The 19666-nt window shown below is 37.5% G+C and overlaps 2 protein-coding genes and 1 long non-coding RNA gene across 7 annotated transcripts; 1 reads left to right on the top strand and 2 right to left on the bottom strand.

Annotated features, from left to right (window-relative positions):
• The first annotated feature begins 523 nt into the window (after positions 1–523).
• LOC308176586 lies at positions 524–8005 on the top strand. The gene is made up of 2 exons (XR_013938423.1): positions 524–6739; positions 7064–8005. It is a non-coding gene; the product is annotated as an uncharacterized lncRNA (long non-coding RNA).
• NUDT7 (nudix hydrolase 7) lies at positions 7443–11117 on the bottom strand. Of its 2 annotated transcripts, none has more exons than XM_080552536.1 (4): positions 10783–11117; positions 10261–10414; positions 9217–9375; positions 7443–8190 (listed from the first exon to the last, which is right to left on the bottom strand). In XM_080552536.1, exons 1-4 carry the CDS (start codon positions 11100–11102, stop codon positions 7807–7809), a joined length of 1017 nt encoding a protein of 338 aa, XP_080408662.1. In that variant the 5' UTR covers positions 11103–11117; the 3' UTR covers positions 7443–7806. The 2 variants fall into 2 exon arrangements, with proteins under 2 accessions (XP_080408662.1, XP_080408663.1); XM_080552537.1 differs by lacking the exon at positions 10783–11117 and adding an exon at positions 10593–10699.
• Positions 11118–11135: 18 nt separating this feature from the next.
• On the bottom strand, positions 11136–19293 carry LOC308176582 (hypoxanthine-guanine phosphoribosyltransferase-like). Of its 4 annotated transcripts, XM_080552548.1 has the most exons (10): positions 18591–19293; positions 17172–17278; positions 16521–16704; positions 15580–15642; positions 15045–15062; positions 14730–14812; positions 13664–13710; positions 12915–12991; positions 11901–11989; positions 11460–11502 (listed from the first exon to the last, which is right to left on the bottom strand). In XM_080552548.1, exons 1-9 carry the CDS (start codon positions 18606–18608, stop codon positions 11942–11944), a joined length of 645 nt encoding a protein of 214 aa, XP_080408674.1. In that variant the 5' UTR covers positions 18609–19293; the 3' UTR covers positions 11460–11502; positions 11901–11941. The 4 variants fall into 4 exon arrangements, with proteins under 4 accessions (XP_080408675.1, XP_080408674.1, XP_080408673.1 ...); XM_080552549.1 differs by lacking the exon at positions 11901–11989 and having other exon boundaries at positions 11136–11502; positions 18591–18861; XM_080552547.1 differs by lacking the exon at positions 11460–11502 and having other exon boundaries at positions 11524–11989.
• Between the last annotated feature and the right edge of the window lie 373 nt (positions 19294–19666).

A 19666-nucleotide genomic window follows, 5' to 3' on the forward strand; every position in this document is an offset into this window, starting at 1 on the left:
TGTCTAAAATTAAACACACTTTTTGATTGTTTTTTCTGACTCAACTCATTAGTGATTTAGCTAGTAAAGTTTTAAACAAGGTTGCTCTGTGATTTTACCTGGCATTGCTCTAATTGAATGTTCTTCTAATTAGAAAAACAAATAATTCTACCTCTAATATTCTTTCTGCTTTAAAAACATAGAGAATAAGAGCAGACCCCCTCCCCAAAACCCCACCTCCAAAAAGCTACATAAAACTTAAATAGCATATTCTCAAAAGATAACATTTCAGTATCACATTTCTGGGCTGTCAGATTCAAGCAGAGAATGATGGATAAAGTTAGCATTTACTTAAGATTACTTACTCACTTTAGGAGAACAGACATGTTATGACTGTTTTTTAAGGTGTGTCATCCCATTGTACTACTGTGAAAGCTTGAAGCCTAAGGATTCAGTCTGTAGTTCTCAGACATATACACCTGAAAGTCAATAGAAAGTGTCAAACTGAAGGAGTTCAGGCCAGAGAAGGTTTAATTATGTAGAATAGAAATAAAAGACTGACAACTATTCTGAAGAATTTCAGAAATGTTACGAGAAATTGTGAAAAGGATGAGTTTTTCTGCCCAGGTTTGTGTGAGGCAATTCAGTGTTCCTCTGCTTTCTCTGCCTTTGCAAGGTAGCCCAGGACTCTTAGTCTCTGGTCACTGACAGACTGACCTCTGTTCAAGTGTAATGGGACTCACTCTGACAGGCACTTGGATTTGGATTACCAATTTAGTAAGAGCTCTGGTCCTATGTATCTGATCAGTCTCACTGAAAGCAAGGAAAACTTGAAGCTGTTGAACAAAGCACATTTTTTGTACTGAATAAAGCTAGAATTTAGCATGACTACTTTCTAAGGGACAGCTTCGCACAGTACACGAATCATGAGTATCTCAAACTGCACTAATTTCCACCAGCTGCAGATCTGACTCACAGTGCCTAAATGTGACTGAAATGTCTTTATACCCTGAGCTCAATACAGCTCCAGGAACCATATGACGGCCCCCCATACAAAATCGTGAACCATCTGTCTGTCCTGCTTAATGTTTAATAAGTAAATGAAATATTTAATATTTACAAAAAGCAGGCCGTAGGCTGCACAGTTGCCAAGTGCAAAATAGCCAACAGAATGTACACAGCTGCATTTCTGCCTCTGTGGATGTAGCTGAGGAACTCGTCCGGTGCCAGTCGCTTTCTGAAATTAACATTTCTTAATGAGCAAGCTTCAAGAGCAAACACTTCTACGGTGTTCTGGCTCAACAGAAATGTGCTTGTATCTTAAGCAGGGCCTCTGAACGCTGATGTAGGCCTTAAGAAGCTGCAATCACAGTGGAAGTTAAACTTCAGAAGGAGGGCTTGTAAACAGAATTTGATTTAGAGGTTGAAAAGTGGAACTGGTTGTGAAGTTTCTATAAAAGTTTAGGCCAGTGGTGTTTTATATCCTTAATAACCAAAATAAACAAAAGATGAGAGAAAACAAGCTTGGAAATGAGGTGATTTTTCACAAAGTCATAGAAAAAGAAATAAATGTCATGTTTTAATGGCAGAATATACAAAACCTAACGAGAAAACAAATCAAATATATAATTATATGTATTTTGTTAAAAATAAGATAGATTCTTCTCGGTTTACAAACTAACAAACAATGCTATTCAATAAAGTGTTACTAGAATATTTGACTGATGCTTTTAATTTCAGAGCAATGTAGTACACAAATGAGTGTGGTGATCAGTTATTTTTTAGTCAAAGCTAGAGCGAATACAAAAGCAAATTCAAATAATTGAAATCACTATTATAGTTTTATGTAACAGGAATGTATTTGGAAGACAATTTTCAGGCCAAACATTTTTATTTTTTTATTTTTCCACTTGACACTTTTTTCTTAGTAGAGTGTTCTTTACTGTTCATTTCTACGGCTTAGGAAAATCAATTATGCATTTCCATGGATTCACTAAACAGCCTTATAATGGAATAAAAAGACAGAGTGAATGAGGTAGGCTATGGATATTAGAGATCCGCTATTCAGTCTGGAAGAAAAGCATGAAACCAGGCTTATAGTGTATCTTCATGTTAGCTCAGCCATTGATGTACAGTTTGAATGAATGGGAAGAGTATTGTTATTTCTAGCATGTTAGAACAAATTCAGGGAAAATTATTTAGTAAACAGAGTTGACACTGCTCTACGTGTCATAACGTGAGCCATACAGAAAGGAAGTTGTGTGCTCAGTCGTGATGCTGAGGAGATAAACGAATGTAGTCCCATTCCAAATAGCTTCAAATCACATCGTTTCAGTACCTTTGTATCAGGCAGCCCCACAGGCCCCAAGAGCCAGTCTAAGGCGATTTTTATGGCAGCTCCTAACCGAGGCTTACCTGTGCTGGCCGGAGGCTGAGCCAGGCTTGCTCTGCAGCACCTGGGAAGTGGCACCCTCTCGTGGTGGTACGCTGAGATGCTGGCCCTCATCCCTTTTCTCCAGACACACATCACTTTCCTACCATTAGCATCTTACGAATTCTTTGGACTTTTTCGGGAAGGGAGATCTAATCATAGCTAGACTAGCCCCTTGCTGTTTCCTTTCACCGGACTGAATTACTAAGTCACAGGCTCTTGGGCTTTTACCTCCAAATCATCTTTTCTTCTTGGTCTTCTTGCAGCCTTCTAGAGCTTTGTCAGGTTATCAAGTTCTCAGAGATACAAGGTCTCAATCAGTCTGATTTGCTGCCTTGTTAGCCCTTTCGTGCCTGATGATTGTAGAGAATGTATGCCACTACATGTACCTATTTTCTTTTCCTCAAGTAAAGAACAATTTGATACTAGGTGTTTAACATAACTTCATTTCTGTTAAATAGTGTTCCCAGTTTTCCAAGATTTTGCAAACCTTTATTTACATTTGTTATCAATTCATCAGTTACTGCATTTCTAATTTAATGGTCAGTAGCCAAAAGTCAAAAATAACGAATTCTGTATAACTTCCATTTTTAGCAATGAAGCCTGGCACTGAACTATAGAAATCTCATTTTACTCAGTTTGTTTCCCATAAACATCTGTGAATCAGTACATGATCTAAAAATATGTTGTTCTTGGACTTAGATTGGCACTCTAGTATTTTAAAAACAACTGTTTTAATGCATCCAAAACAAACAGGGTTATCTAAGACTAACTTTTTATGTGGAATTGCTGACAGCACCTGTTCTGCCAGTGTTAAGAAAGAAAATAATGAACTGAAAGTTACGAGATAATGTATATTATCCCAATTATATTTTATCAGTTAAAGTAGATATGCTGTACAAACTAAAGCCTCAGAGCGTGCAATTTGGTACAATTGCGCTAAAGTCAATGAAATTATTGTGATTTATGCCAACTACAGATCTGCAGTGATTAAAATTCTAAAAACCCTTTCATTCACTCTCTTTAAATGAAGAATAAAATCAACACTATTTAAATGTCCTGCTTGTCAAGCCTACAGGTGTTTGGTTCAGTTACAAATCTGTTTGAATATACATTTACATCACTACATCCTTAAACCTTCAAACATATACAGAGTTCTCTGTCTAGGATTATTCATATTCAGTTCAATAACTGGGTATCAGACTCTTGCAGGGACTCTGGAGGAGCATTATGATCTCAAAGACAAATTTAGCTTTCCTCTGATGAACAGTTCCTGTGTTCGTTTGCTATTAGTTCTGGATTTTACTATAGACATAAAAGGGGATGCCAGCTCTTTATTAGGAACAGCTACACAAAGATTTTAAAGCAGCTGTGCTAGCAAACAAAGACAGAAGCAGATGTAGGATGAATTGTTTGGGTATATCTTAAATACCGTGTGTCCAAATGTGGTTTATAATAGACTGGAAAGACATATGTCAATAAACTTATGGCTGGACAGTCTAAAGTCATGACTGGATAGTCTCAAGGATCACAGAATTCAGGATGAGAAGAGGTAAGCGTGTCCCCAAAAAATTAGTCAATCACTAGCCAGTTCTGCTGCATCAGGTTCTGACAAACAGGATGATTATTCTCCATTAGTGTTTCATTATCACATGCATATTTTCCTTCCTAGCACATTTTTTATTCTGAAAAGCAAACAGAACCTAACCTAAATCCGAAGTACAATGAAACAGGCAACCATACAGTACGGTAAGTCTAATTATCATCATAGAACATTCCTTTTACTATTTAGTTGTCCATTTTGGTCCATAAAATACAGAAACTTATGTTGAAACTCAGAATCTCATACACTAAGTGAACATTCTGGCTACAAAATTGTAGCTTCAGCAAGGAATCAGGAACAAATGTGATTCCCTTTTCTATCTTTCTCATTTCTTAGATTAGATTTTGGGAAGTAATAAGATTAGAGGGAAGAAGGAATTACCTAATGACCCTTTTTTCTATGATTTGTTTCTTTTTTTCCAACTGGAGATGGTTTAACATGTACTGTTGCGAAAGCTGCATTGCTATGGCAACCCACTAAAAAAAAGAAGTACTGTAGGTACCTCACATAGATATTGACATGTAAGCACTCACATGAGCTTTTCTTGAAAAACAACCATTTCCAGATTTTCTGTTGTTTCTATTTATATGACTTAGGCATACGCTGAATATAAGTAATCTTTCTTTAATAGTTATATTCGCATCTAAGTGTAACGGCCTTAACCAGGTATGAACTCTAGCAATGTATATGACAGGCATTTTAATTAAACTGCATGCACTGAACTTCTCAAACATTTTGTTTTTCTCCACACAGAAGTAATGTAACCTAATATATGTATTTTATCCCTTAAGTCATTTAGATTAGAAGTTCTTCATTATGGTTGTAACTGTTAAATACCAATTTACATATCAAGTATATATAAATGTTAAATGTTCACATAGAAGTCATATCAAAAGTCTGATTATTTGAGCACTCAAACTTATATAGAAATGTTAAATGCTGAATCACTGCATATCAACTAAAAGAATGACTAACAACTCATTAAACTGCATCTACTTATTTTTAGTTTTTTGGGGTTTTTTTAATCAGTAATTTTCTTGTTCTGATACAAGCCTTTGCACTCATTTTACTGTCATGCTAGCATTACTTATGCATAATTAGAGAGTGTGCTCTGGAATATATTTTTAACATCTTTTTTTTCAATTGAGCAATGACCTTAGTTATTTGCTTATGAGAATAAGCACAGAGAGTAAATATATACATATAAAACACCTTTTCAGATTGGAAGCTATATTAACATACCATACTTAAACAAGACAAATGCATTTGCAATCAGTAATTCAAAATGAAGGAGTCCTTTAAACACTACATTCAAAATAGAAGTAGATACGTATCTGTTTTAATAATTTTCAGCTATATTACAAGACCAGTTATACAGAACAATGGGACACAGAGCTCTTGAAAAGTGCTTTATTACATGATATAAAGGTAGATTTGAAAGGGAACTTAAGCATTCTAACATCGCAGTGTGGAACTGCAAGGCACTTGGTGTACAGAAAAATAAAGGCCCTGCTTTTCAAGGTGCTTAAAATTTTGTTTATAATACAATGGAGAATTAATTGCCCTGGGTTGTGAACCATTTCAAAGCAGAGTAGAGCATTTTCTACTAGGAAATTCTCAGAACAATGTATTTACTAGACCTTTTCCCTTTTCAGTTTGTACATCTTTCCTGCAGCCCCAGGCCCCATGAAAGATTGATCTCCCCAGAGAATCCACGTTTTCATTAGTTTGATCTCTCACTAAGCAGTCATACTCTCCCTTATAAACATTAGGTGCACAGTAGATGCAACAGCCCTTTAACGTGGTATTCAGCTACACTGAGCACTCAGCCAGGATGAGGAAGAGAGACATACTTTCAGTTCTTTCATACTTGAGAAATGCCTGAATCACAGACTTTATGATGCTCAACTTCGGACACTCTCCACTCTCCACCTCTTAAAGGAAAGAGGGTATGAATAGGACATGGATTAGTTACAAGGGTTGCAGTCACCCTCTCATTTCTGCTTCAAGAACTGCGGCAGAATATTATTCAAAGAGTGCCCAAGAAAAAAATCTCCCATTAGACGAAGGGTGACTTGAGGAATTGCAGTTGTAATAACTATCAGTTTAACTTCCTTCTATTCTTTTTGGGGAGTTTTTTGGGCACTCAAATGCCAGATGGGTCTCTAAGGAATCAATTGTATTTTATAATTAAGAACTTCCCAAATTTCAAAATTAATGTCAGTAAAATTACGTAGGAGGCAAAAACATAAAGCATGAGACCCCACTGGCTTTCCTGCAAATCACTCAAGGATGTTTGGTTGTGTGGACCTCTACAAGCTCTTTTTTCAATTAGCTCAAATGTTTGATATGATACTAAATATCAAGAGGACTTCCATTTGCTGGAAGTCCTAACAGCTGTAACTATTGTTCTTGCCCTTATAGTTCCACACAATGTTTCATTAATGTTTCAGGAAAGAGAAAAAAATCAGGTCTGAATTTGTACCATTAGTACAATTTCTGTGCCATGGGAGATTAAATAAAAAGTCTGCTGGGAACAGAGGAGGATGGTAATTTAGTAATTACATCTCTTGGTACCTGTTTTGTTTAATAAGCAAAGGTCCAATTAACTTGCTCCATTTTAATTAACAATGTTCTTATTTTAATTAGTTACTTTTCCTGCATATACTAGCAATGAGAGAAAACACTGAGGGTACAAATAATGATGAACTTTTTTTTTTTAAAATGTTTACACAATTTCACAAGTGAAATTCACTATAGTGAGAAATAAATAAATAAATAAATAACGTTCTTCCTAAGTATGGCTACTACTTCTCCAGCGATTTCACCCGTTAGTCAAAGATCAGCATGTAATAAAGACTGGTAACCCGTTTATTTCCAAACTACATCTCAAATCCAGCCAAAACCACTTGTGCTTTTAAAAACTTAACCCTTTATCAACAGTATCATGACCACCACAAATAAGCTTTTAGTTCACTAGCAATGAGGAAACAAAGATTCACAGTGCAAAAAACACTACCCATCTGAAACTGCCGGGGTTACTAGTAAAGATTCAACTACAGATGAGCATTTTAGTTTTCATGAGTACTGAATGCCACTCTTTTCTCCTTAAGACAACTGCCTTCTAGTAGCTGAGTGAACGATGGTAACTGGATGCTGTGGAAGAAAGTTCAGTACTGTTGTCTGTATACTAAGCTTTTCATAGCCCAGAAAACTTCCTTGAAAAATATTGAGTTCATTAAATCTTCTCCTTACCTCCACAACCCCAACCAAACCAAATAAATTATGAAAGCACCTGCCACTCTTTAAAGTTTTATTATGCATTTTGTAAGTGATTTTGTATCACTTCCTTGTAAAGATACCAAACAAGACTGTATGAGTTGTTACCCATATGTAGTACATCACACAGTAATAGACAGACAGATACCAGAGTTTTTATATTTTAATTCACACAGACAAATTAAAAAAATAGTGTTATCTCATTAACTAGAAGAACAAAACATAGAAAGTCAGTCTTGGATCACAGGCAAAGGCAGTAATTAAACTAGACCTTTCGAATCTGTATGCCAAGTCCATTAAAAATACTGTGCACATTTGACAATTCTAAAACAGATACAATTATATGAATCTAGTTAGGGTTTGACAACTTAAGAATTCTATTTAAAAATAAACTTTACTATGTTCCCAATTCAGCATAAGTGCAAATGTGAAATTCAATCACATAACAGATACAAAGAGAATAAACCAAACCCCTTTTCCTCCTTCAGTACAGATTAATTGTCACACCAGTTTGTCATAGATTACTCTTCTTCTTTTCATTTAAAGATGCATATAAATTCATAAACTTACTCTCAGCAGATGAAATTAAGTTGTCAAGATCATAATCAACCTCAAAGGTAGGTTTTGTTCTAAAAACCACAAGGGCAAGAAATACAGCAAAATGTGCAGTTAGTCCCCATATCTTGAATGACTTATTGCGTTCATGGTCATGATATGTAAAGCAGTGCATCCAGGTTAAGTAACCAGATGAGGTTTTATAAGGCAAGGTCATGTAATTTAAGGGCTTGATGAAATACTCCAATGGCATGACAAAAACATCACTCACTTCATCTGGATTAGGAGTGGCCTGGAATGTATCCTCTATAAATCCTACAACTGGTGTTACCAAGTAATTCATCTGAAAGAACAACAACAAAAAAACACACAACAGAAAACACACTCAGTATGTACCAAGCAAAAGTTCTTTATTTTAAAAAGTTTCAAATATTACAAAATGAGCGCAGGAAACCTATGAAACATTTTTAACTGGAATGCAATTTAGCCCCTCAAGTGGCTAAATTGAAGCTATAAAGAGAAACTTACCTGGAGAACAAAAATGAAGTCTTTTGAAACAATATCTGCTCTGCACTACCAGAAAACTGATTCCACCAACACTGAATATTGCTACTGAAATGGGCAACCTGTTCATTTACAATGACTTATATTCCAGTGGCACCTGCAGAATAGAAGTCTCCTTGCTAGATTTCCATACAATACAGAATCACAGGCTACATAACCTGAAAAGGTCCCTTTCAGCCTAAATTAATCCTGCTTTGAGGAGGATGTTGAACCAGATAGTTTTGACGTTATATCAAGCAGCTTAGCAGAACTCATCCAGACAAGGCCCTAAGACATATCTCCTAAAACAGAGATTATAGAGCCTATGAGGGCAATCTGTTCCAGTGTTTGGATAACCTCATAGTGAACAATGTTTTCTTTTCATCTAATTTAAATGTCATTTGTTGCTCCTTGTGTCCATTGTCTCAAGACAACTCTAGGATCATCTCTATAACTGTTAGAGACAGCAACTGGATTCACCACCAACTTGAAGCTGAGCAAACCCACTTCTCTCGGCCTTTCTTCCTATTCTATTTGCTCCAGCCCCTTTTAGCATCTCCATTGCTCTTTGCTAGGCTCTCACCAGTTTACCAATGTCCTTCTGGTATTCACGTTTGGAGTCCACATAGGAGCAAACATGACCTGACAAATGCCAAACAGAGAGAAAAATCTCTTCCCCTCCTCTGCTGGCTACAAAGGCTGTATACTTTAAGCAGCAGCAGTTATTTAGTTACAGGTTTGAAAAGATCATTATCAACCTTACAAAAGCAAAGTACCCTAAGCTTACTTTCCAACGACATGCTGACTTACACAGCTTATTGCTTACTTTATCGATTCCAGGCACAAGCCTACAGATGACTTCCACCTTCTCTGGCGGGAGTCCCACTTCTTCCTTGGCTTCTCGGAGAGCAGTATCAATTTCATCTTTATCATTTTCTTCACTTTTACCTCCTGGGAAACACACTTCCCCCGGTGATCTTCTCAGCTAGAATTTAAAAGAGTACTACCGTTAAATGTAACCAGTTTGTTTCACCTTGCGGATCTGCAATGATTCCTACTACAGAACCACCTTATGCCTGATTTAGCATCCCCAAAGTGCTAGATAGGGTGGTAAGTCTTATGAAGATCAGAAGAAGTGTGCCTTATCAAGAGCTACACAGAAAAATGTTTATTTTTGCTCATGTTAGGCCTATATGCAACTAACCCACAAACTCTCACTATAAGAAATACATATACACTCATTTGCATAGCATCATGTAGTTCGTGCTATACTTTCTGAATACTTGAAAGTTTTGAATGTTTTTCATCTTGCTTGCATAAGAGATTGACAGATGAATCAATTTCACTGGTCAAGTTGTTAACACAAGTTAAAAGAACATACATACTTAAATACCATACCTTTACATACATTCTATTAATGGGTTTGTTCATCAAAGGCCAGAAAAAAGCCCATTTACACACATTTTTTAAATCAACTAAGCAACTGTAACTATTAGGGTTTTAAATTCTCTATGCATGACCAAAAGCATCAAATTTTCAGCAAAAATCAAAACACCAAGAGGGCTTTTAAAGATAAAATGCTGGCAAAAGAGTGATGGGAGACACAAAGTGCTGCCTTTCCTATCTAAAAGAAGAGAGTACTATCAAATATTATTTATTACTATTAATTAAATATTAAATGCAGATTCAAAAGTCGCATTGTTAAGAACCGCGTATCATTCAGTTTTCTCACTTAAGCCACAACAAACAGCATAACCCCCTCTTTTTCTGACCTGGAAGCCATCTGCCACCACCCCACCGACCGGGGGCTGTCCCCAGGGCACCCATGGGTGCCTTCCACCTACAGGGAGGGCAGAGCACGGACACACACCTGCGGGGCCCGCATGGTGAGCAGCAAGCACAGCCGCCCGGCCCGCACCACCAGCGGCAGCAGCACCGAGGCTTTGGGCAGCGGCAAGCGGGAGAACTTGTCGGCCACATCCAGCTCCCTCAGGCGGCGCCTCGCCTCCCCTTTCGGGCATTCTCTGGAAGCAAACACACACACGCTGCGGCGCCCCGGGGCAAGCCCGGAGGTTGCGACACCGACTCGCAGCCGGCACCTTCCCCTCTCAGCAGGCCCAGGGAGCCCCCCTCAGCCCGCCGCTCCCATCCTTCGGGCTGCGGCACCCCCCTCGCCGGGGCCGGGCCGCGGAGGGCCGCTACCTCCCCTCCGCCTCCTCCTCCGTCTCCGCAGCCGCCATTTTGTCTGCCCCCCCGACAGCGGCCTTTTCCCTTTCCTTCTCCCCGCCCTTCCCCACTGACCGACGGCCGCTCCCTCCAATCAGCGCGCGCGCCCGCCGGGCTCCGCCTTCTGATTGGCAGAGGGCAGGCCGAGCGGCAAATTGGGATTTACCTCAGGGGCGGACGGCCATTTTGTGGCCGGAGGGGGGCGCTGATGGCGGGGCTCGGCCGGGCGGCTGCACGGAGGGTCACGGCCGGGGCGGGCGACGACAGCTTCCCAGGCGTGTACTTCCCCGGGCATGGGCAGCTGACACCCGTACGCTCCCGCTGGGAAAAGCAGAAAGCCGGGGGAGGCTCGGCGTCATGCCCCGCCGGACAGCGCCTCCACCCTCTTTCAGAGGGGAGAAGGCGGTGCCGCCCCCCTTCCGTGCTTTGGGTAAGGGCGCTGGTTTTCTCCTCTGCCAGGTGTAAGGAGGTGGTAATGTGACACATGACAGTCCCCAGCCCTCAGGAGCCCCTTGAAAGCACCACTGACCCGTCAGGCTTCTTAGCTGTAGCCTAGGGCTTTGCTAAAAGCTGAGGGGCATCAGCAAAACCTCTTAAGCACAGACTGCTAGCTTAGTGCTTAGGTACACAAAAGCAAAGAAATAAGGTCTCCCAGCCTGTTCCAATCGTTTACTGTAGGAAAGAAACAATGCGGTGTCAGAGAGCATCTCAACGTTGTTGCAGTGTCTGGGCAGTATAACTGCCAGTTCTCATTAGGAGCAAACAGGTGGCTCGCTGAAGTATTTTCATGCGATAATGGTTTATCACCAGTCTTAACAGCTAATAATTTGTTTCCTGAATTTCAACTAAGGTCACAATAGTGTGAGGAACGTGAGACCTCTTCCCTCTGCAAACAATAAAAACAAACAGCACATAAGCTGACATGGAATGTTTAAGTACTAATCTCACTTTAATTACCTTGATGGTTACTTTTTCCAGTGTTATCCAGGTGTATATATTTTAAGTAACTACAGTTTTTATACAGTATGCATGATGTGTTACTTATTATAGTAAATAAAAACCCAGACGTAATTATATACACATGTGCATGTCCTGGCTCTATTTCCTATGATTCCAATGGAATATAATATCTATTTTACGGCCAACATTTTGTTAAGGTTTCACTGAAACTTAAGCATTCATGTTTCTTAAGCTGTTTCACATATCATTATAGGAAAAATATACAGAGGAGTATCCTTAGGAACATGCAGTTCTTCAGTGAAACAGGCATGAGTAGTAGGTTACCATATTCATCCACACACTGTTACTCCAGAAGTCTGACATTACTAGCTTTTATATTTCTCTTTGGCTCTCTCTTTCAGAATGCAGATGTGCTAAAAAAAAAAAAAGTGTACAACTTCAATTAATCTGTACCTTTGAAGTAAACACAAGAATTATTTTCAGTTTTATTTCTGGTTGTGTTCTAATATTGGAATTAAGACATTACGCTTTGCGAGTTTGGTTGCAACTTTACTACTTGCTGTAAAATTGAAGTGTTAATATGGCTTCAAATTTCATCTAATTCACAGAGAAATTGTTTATTCTGGAAGAGACCAGTTTTGTTCATCTATCATGCCCTTCTCCACACTGCTTTACAATAATGCAGATTTGTTATGTGTCTTCTACAGAACTGTTTTTTTCTTAAAGACTTTCAAGTGAGACACTTTTCCACTTAGCCATATTTATGAAGATGCTTTTGAACAGTAGGAAGGGGAAAAAAAAAAGATCAACTCTTTCTGTCAGGGTCTGTTTACTACTCAGTGCAGCATAGGGAGACTATAATGGAACAAAGGAAAAAGGTCTTGAGGCACATACTTTACAGTGTGGGAAACACCTTCACACACAGTCCAGTCTACTACCATTTAAAAATTTTTACTAGTGAAATCTTATGCTGCTCTTTTCTAATAGAAACATGAAATCAAAACCAAATTACAAGTTACTTTCTTTTCAGATGGGGCTAGCAGATTATATGCTGAAAACCATCTCGGAGGATTCAAAATACTCTACAGGAAGGCTGGGCCACAAGACTTGTAGAATAGTTGCATAAAAAGGTAAGGCATGAACAAGTTATCATGCGTTTACATTAAACTGCCATCTTGGCATATTAATAATGTTGTCACCCTTTTAATGGAGGCATCAAGTCAGATTTGAAGTTTTATTAATTGACCAGAATCTCTTAGTGGAAACTAATATTTTCTGCTAGTTATCTGTGCTAACACTCACGTACATAACAGTCAAAGCACCCTTCTGTGTACTTACATTTAGATCTCTGAAGTATTCGTTATAGTCAAGAGCATATCCAACCACAAACTTATCTGGAATTTCAAAGCCTATGTCTGTAACAAAATGCAACTCTTTATACTTAGGTGGTGTAAATAGGTTTTAAACACACAGTTTGTATTCAACATATGCTTCTGCTATATAAGTGTAATACCTAACAAACATTTCATCTTGCTTTCAAGGTACTTAGCACACTTAACACTAAGAATCAAAACTGTAAATTGATGAGAAAGGTTAGACTCTATATCATCAGTTACTGTTACATTTAAAGATTTTTTTTCCTAAAATACATAATTTAAAACCTACTTAGGAGGCAGTCCTGGGAGAAGAGACAGACAATGAAGAAGATTCTACTTCTGTAAAAATGGATGCACTGCAATTCATTTTTCACTTTGAAAACAAGTTGAGTTTCAACCAGAGTCAAAACAAATGCCTTCTAGGATCAAAGCCAAACAATTCATTAGTTAAAAGTTAGTTCAAAGTTAATGTTTGATTCTCTTTCTGGTATCTAGCAATAAGTAACTAAAACTACATTCAAAACAAACACCAAAAAAGTTATCACAAGGTTTCAGCAGGGGACAGTTAGCTGTCAGCTTTAAGGCATTTATGTGTTTTTTCCCCATTTCTTCTTGCCTTCCTGAAACATGCATGAATTTTCATTCATGAAAAGTGGCATGAAATGAAAAGATGGAATCTTATTTTGGACAGCCAAAAAATGCAATATTTACAGTCTGGTCTATAGCCTGGACTTCGGTATATCCTTTTGATGAGCAAGCTGTAAGAAAGAGGAGAGAAGGTTATGGTTTTAAGACGTCTTATTCCAAGCTGTATACTTCACTTCTCCCCACCCATCCCAATAAACATCTACAATTGTGCAGTTAAAAAAAAAACAAACATTATTTAAATTTAACAGATTACAAGTTCCTTTCAGCCTTATAATGAAACAATAAATTAAGGCTCTGATCTAGGTTCATTCTTTCAAATTCTGTATTTTATTTTTTTTTGTAGCAATGTGTCAGCAAACTAGGATAGTACAGATAGATATGTTCAAGTGGTATGTAAAGATTTTAGTGGTGAGGGAGGGAAGCAAAAAGGCAAGCTGTCAGTTGACGCTATGACACTATAATTTCTGCCACAAAGTCATATTTATCCTTGATTTTCCTGGGCATTTCTGAAAATACTGGGAACCTCCTGGACAGTTACTAGGAGGAGCATAACTGATACATAAAACCCAAGAAGCATGTTTCCAAAGCACCATGATTACTTGTGAGAAGAATTATTTGGGAATTGTCTTTTAGACAATTATCTTTTAGATATCTGCTCTAAAAGCTCTAGAATGCTGGTTGCATTTTGCAACTGTTCTCAAACACTTAGATTCTGCAGACTCACATATCTAAGGATATCAAGGGGGGAAAAAAAAGTCTTGAATGTTGTCATTCTAGTATTGAGGCAGCTGAGAAGGTGTTAGGGAGTCTATGGAAAGAGCTGAGCTTTCTTTCAAAGATAAGAAAGAGAGAATCAGACTTCGTGGACTAAGCAAAAAAGCTGTGAAGCCCTTGTTATTGATTTTAACAATGAACAGAGTAGTGTATGTGTAAGCGTCCCAGTTTAATGTTTTGTTTTTCACCAGCTGTTATAAGGATTGTTTCCTGCTTTTACTGCTACTTCCCCCAAATCTAAAAAAAAAAAAAAAAAAGGAAAACAAACCCACACACCAGCATACCCTGACAATTCACCTGAGTGACTTTTCCGTATCTTATTATCATACATTAGTAAATGGATATGTCATTATACCTTACGACTTTTACCATCTTTGGTTCATTGTCTTTTAGTTTTGAAAGTAGTGCCTTCATTGTTCTACCAGTCTTAATAATATCCTCAAAGAAAAAAAAAAGTAATTTATCGTCCTAGTCTGAAAGAAAAAGCATACTATCAGTGGATTAATTTGAAACATAAAGAGCAGCAGCATTGGCAGCACAGTAACATGATATGCATACTTTAATTGACATATGATTAAGTGTTTTATGTGCAGCAAGCATTAACTTGCAAAATAGGTTAAAAAAAAAATTACCCCACGCCCCCAAAAAAAACTTCAAGTTCTGTACTCACCTCTACTACTAACACATTCTAGATCACGTGGAGAGAGAAAGAAAATGGAAAATGAAAGAGTTACATTGCATCATTTCAGTGAATTAAACAGCCAAAAAGCATTTACAACTTACTTGTAACTGAAGCTGATAGTGCAATCAGTTTTCAAAGGAGCTTGTCACGTAACAACTTAGATTTAGTGCTTATTCACAAGACTTTTGGAAAATGTTTAAAGAAACTTAAAGGATTGTGAGAAAGCCACTTATACTAGGTTTTATATAATATTTATGTATAGCAATAACATTCTGAGAACATATTGCATGAGTCAGTTTAAGATGGTTCTTTTTTGGAGGTTGTGGTATAAAACAGAACAGGATCTTTAGAAACATTCAGTACTAATCATGTTAAGTTTCCACTGAGTGGGAATTACTGTTTTAACAAGTGTGAAGTTTTAAACGGCTGTAAATATGTAGTACCAACATCTTAAAGGTGGACTTGATGAAAGATACATAAGAACTGCTCTTTCCTCTGAAAAGCTGAAGATCCTAGTTCATACCTTCCCATTTAGTGTAGACAGTTCTTCTCCAACAATACTGATTTTTTCTGTACATGTATCCTTCTAGGAGAAAGGAGAGGGGAGAACTCACACAAAATATGCTCAAAGCATTACCTTGTATTTCTATGAATAGTGTACTGCTCTGGCTGTTCACCTGACAAATGACACTTGCAACTGTACGCGGCACTCCTTCAGTAAAACAGCTGTTAAGTAGTTGAGAACAGGACAAGTGTGTGAAGCATCAGTGCAGACATGTTTGAATGGAGCACTTCTGAACAAGATGACATCCATATTCCTGGAATAGACACCATTGCTTTCAGCTACTTTTTTTACCAAGGATTTGTTTTAGAATTCTATGAACTATTTTTAGGGTATTGTAATTTGTTGTATTCAGCATGTGATAAATTTTGTTCAGTACACAGCACTTGAGCCTTCAAAGAGGGAAGAAAATAAAATAGAAAATATACCACAAGTCATTGCTTTACTGTAGTTGGCTCAGGCAAAACATACCTCTTCCCCAACATTCAAATTACAAAAACAAATCTCTTCAACATCATCTGTAGGAACAGGAAGTAATAAGGATGGAGACAATAAGCAAGGCCCTGATGCTTATTCTCCCTTTCACCAAAGGGTGCCATGTTAAAGAGAATAGAACCTGTATGGAAACTTTAGGCTGGAGAAGAGGACATTGGTGACCCAGCATTGACTTTGTCACATTAAGTGTTCTGCTATATTTTAATTCCAGTGAATATACAATATCCCTCTGATCATTTGGGCAGATCAGTAAATCAGTTTATTACATACTGAAAAGCAACTAAGTTGTTTTGAACAGGTTACATGCATAAACTCAATTTTCCTGGAGTTTTCATGTAAACTACTAGTATTCAAGATGTTAATAGATAGGGAGAATCAATTTTCCAAGGAAAAAGAAGCTTGCTTACACAGTAGCTTTTTATTCTCACAAAATCCACAGTAATGGGGACAGATTTATCACCATTTTGATTTAGTGCTTTTATATGGTCCAACAAATCAGCAAAGAATCTGTAGCCTCCTTTAAGGACACAGAGTGCAACAATGTGGTGGTTTCCCATATCTTGCATGATATCTCTAGCCAAGCGTTCTGTCCTGGGGGGAAAAAAGAAAACAATTCCTGTAAAATGTTTTGTTTATTTTTATTTGTCCATATATTAAACAATGCCCAAGTTAAAATTCTGATTTTTTTTTTTTTTTAAATAGCCAGCAAACTGTGGCCAATTAAGACATTGAAAATTTAGTTAGAAACGTGCAGGTAACAAGACGACACCTACTCCATTTGACACACTGTTGATGTTGTTGATTTAAACTGTACATCTAAACAACAAAGAACACGAAAGCTTAAAGATATTTGAGATGATATGGAGACTTCACCAGGGTTGTAAAGGAATCCTCTCCATGAAATGCCTCTTGTATTAAACTCCAGAGCAGAACTTCAGTGTTAGAACTGCGGGGTTTCCATGTTTCTCATGGGCAATGCAGAGTAGGTCAATGGTCTCTTCATTTGGAGGGAAACTAATCGTTGGCATAACTATCACTGCTCTTTCTTACACTCATACCTGTCCAGGATGAGTCCACGAGGAATGAAAACTCTTTCTAAGTCTTCTTCATAATGCTTAGGAATGCAAAATAGGTTTTTATTATAGCCACTGTCTTCATCTTTTATCTGAAAGTGAAAAGGAAATAGCTAAGAGGAAAGACAGAGCCATACAGGAAAAAAAGCCTTTCCAGTCTCTGATAGTACAGACTGTTTATTTATTTAAGACAACTAGAATATATAAGCATCATTTTTATTTGGAGTACCGTAAAAGCACCTCTCAGAATAATCTGTAACACAATAAGCAGTTTTAAAATGCTGCTTTCCCCCCAACCCCCCCAAGATTCCTGTCTTTATTTCATGCTGCATAACTGCAGCTTACATGCAAGGAGCACAGTACACGTGCTTTGAGGAACACCCCTACGTCCCCCAATCTTGATACTTTTCACCTTATTTAATGTTCTTCAGCCTTACAATTTGCTTCTGTAGTTTTAACTTGGGGTTCTGTTTGCACAGCAAGCTGAAGTTCGACCTTGCTGCCAGTGTATTTAGCTTCCTAGTACAGCCAATGAGAAACATCGGAACTGGTACAGCTCAAGTGAGGACTGAGCTTTGTCCATGTCAGCATAACTATTGAACAACAATAATTTTGAGGCATACAGGTATGCATAGTGATGGTTACTTATATTTACCCCAACAGCACAGCTGAGTACCTTTTATTTAGTTAATAGCTTTGCTCATTAAGACTATTTTAAGAAAATAAGAACTACTACATTAGTATCTTGTTTGCTGCTATGTGCAAAGATTTATTAAAAAGAAAAAAACTAGTACTGAAAAAAACTACTGAAAGTTCATAAGCAGAACGTTAAGGATTGCATCAGTGTGAGCACCACATCACCATAGCAACATGCTGCATATACCTTACAGGCTCATAAAAGCATTTGTATTGTGGCACATGCTAAATAATACAGCAGCAGCCCCTTATAATGAAGTAGTCTACTAACCCATAACAAAGTCAATATGAATTTTTAAATCATGAGATTACACCTTGGGAATTAGTTGTTTAAGTAGGATTCATTCTCATTTGCTGTTCAGTTACTGATGTAGGTAGATTTCTTAGTCTTAAAGTGGGAAAAAAACTACAGCAATTATATACAGTGAGATTCATAATCAAGTACGGTTTTATTAGCGCAGAATGAAAGCATATAAATATAGATACATTAAAGTCAAATACATAATGTCGTCAGTATGTAAACAATTGAGGTCATCTGTTCCTAAAGCCAGATTTTCTCCTGAGCAAGTACCAGAAACAAAGCATTTCATTAGTCAATATTTCCAAAGTTTTACTATTTTTTACTATTTTTGCTGAAACCAACCTCCCCCCATCCCCAAAGCTCCCCTCAATCAGATAACCAAATATGAACATGTTATATTTTCTTACCTGCAGTCCAAGAGCCATAATCTTACTTGAAGCTATATTATCAGAGAACGAGTTGGTGTTATTATTGCAGCTTGTCTTACTTTATTTTTGACCTGCTTCTAAAGGGGTCAGAATTGCTGTCCTTACTACAGGAAGCATTACTTCCTTCTATTAATACACTGACATCACAGTCCCAGGTTCTTACTTAATTAGATTAACCAGAAATAAAATAGGCATTAGTCCTCTTGCAACCAATCAGAGTAAAGATTGTGGAGAATGAGGGAGACGCAAAAAGGAAGCACATGAATTAAATGAGCTGGAAGGACTAGGTAGGATAGCATTTTTTTAATTGAGACCACAAATCTGCAAATCTGCTTGTAGCAGGTGGTATTCAGTGGTATATATGTAGAAGGCAGTTTTGTATACCGATTTCTTACACGACATTTGTACATTGACTTGCCATCAAAATCATTATTTGAATAAACAAAGCCACATTTTTAAAGGTGACTCGAAGCAGACATCTGCAGCTGTTGAGACATGGCGAACTCAGGTCATCCTTCTGTAGAAAGAGAGGGCAGTAGTTCCAGTACCATGCTCTACATCATTCAAGATCAAATGACATTGACATTCACTGTAATCTGATTATTTTTAATGTACCAAACTGCAGGATTATCTAGGATTAGCATGAAAGTCTTAGATTTTTAAAAATTAATCCTACTAACAAAATGAGCTAAAGGCAGCTTGTGTACAACACGTTACAGAATGTTCTTACCAGATTGGGTACATTTTATTAATTCAACTAGTTCAATGTTTTCTTGGCAGGGGGTGGTGAGGAAGGGCTTGTTAACGAAAGAAGATTTTTCTCTATGTCTTTGTAATCTTACAGAAGCTTTTCAGATCATGGCTGATAAAACTTGAGATGATGCAGGAATGCACTTTGAAATGGATTAATAAGTATATCCACATTTGTCATTGATACGTTAATTAGTAGTACTATTTGGGAATAATTAATGCCTTGAGACTATTTGGCCCCTATTTTTATGCAATTAGCATTACCTTCCTTTTATGAATTCTGTATTGTTTTTCCTACCTTATAC

The sequence above is a fragment of the Anser brachyrhynchus genome, assembly GCF_964034855.1.
Source record: "Anser brachyrhynchus genome assembly, chromosome: 12".
In the NCBI taxonomy this organism is placed as follows: domain Eukaryota; kingdom Metazoa; phylum Chordata; class Aves; order Anseriformes; family Anatidae; genus Anser; species Anser brachyrhynchus.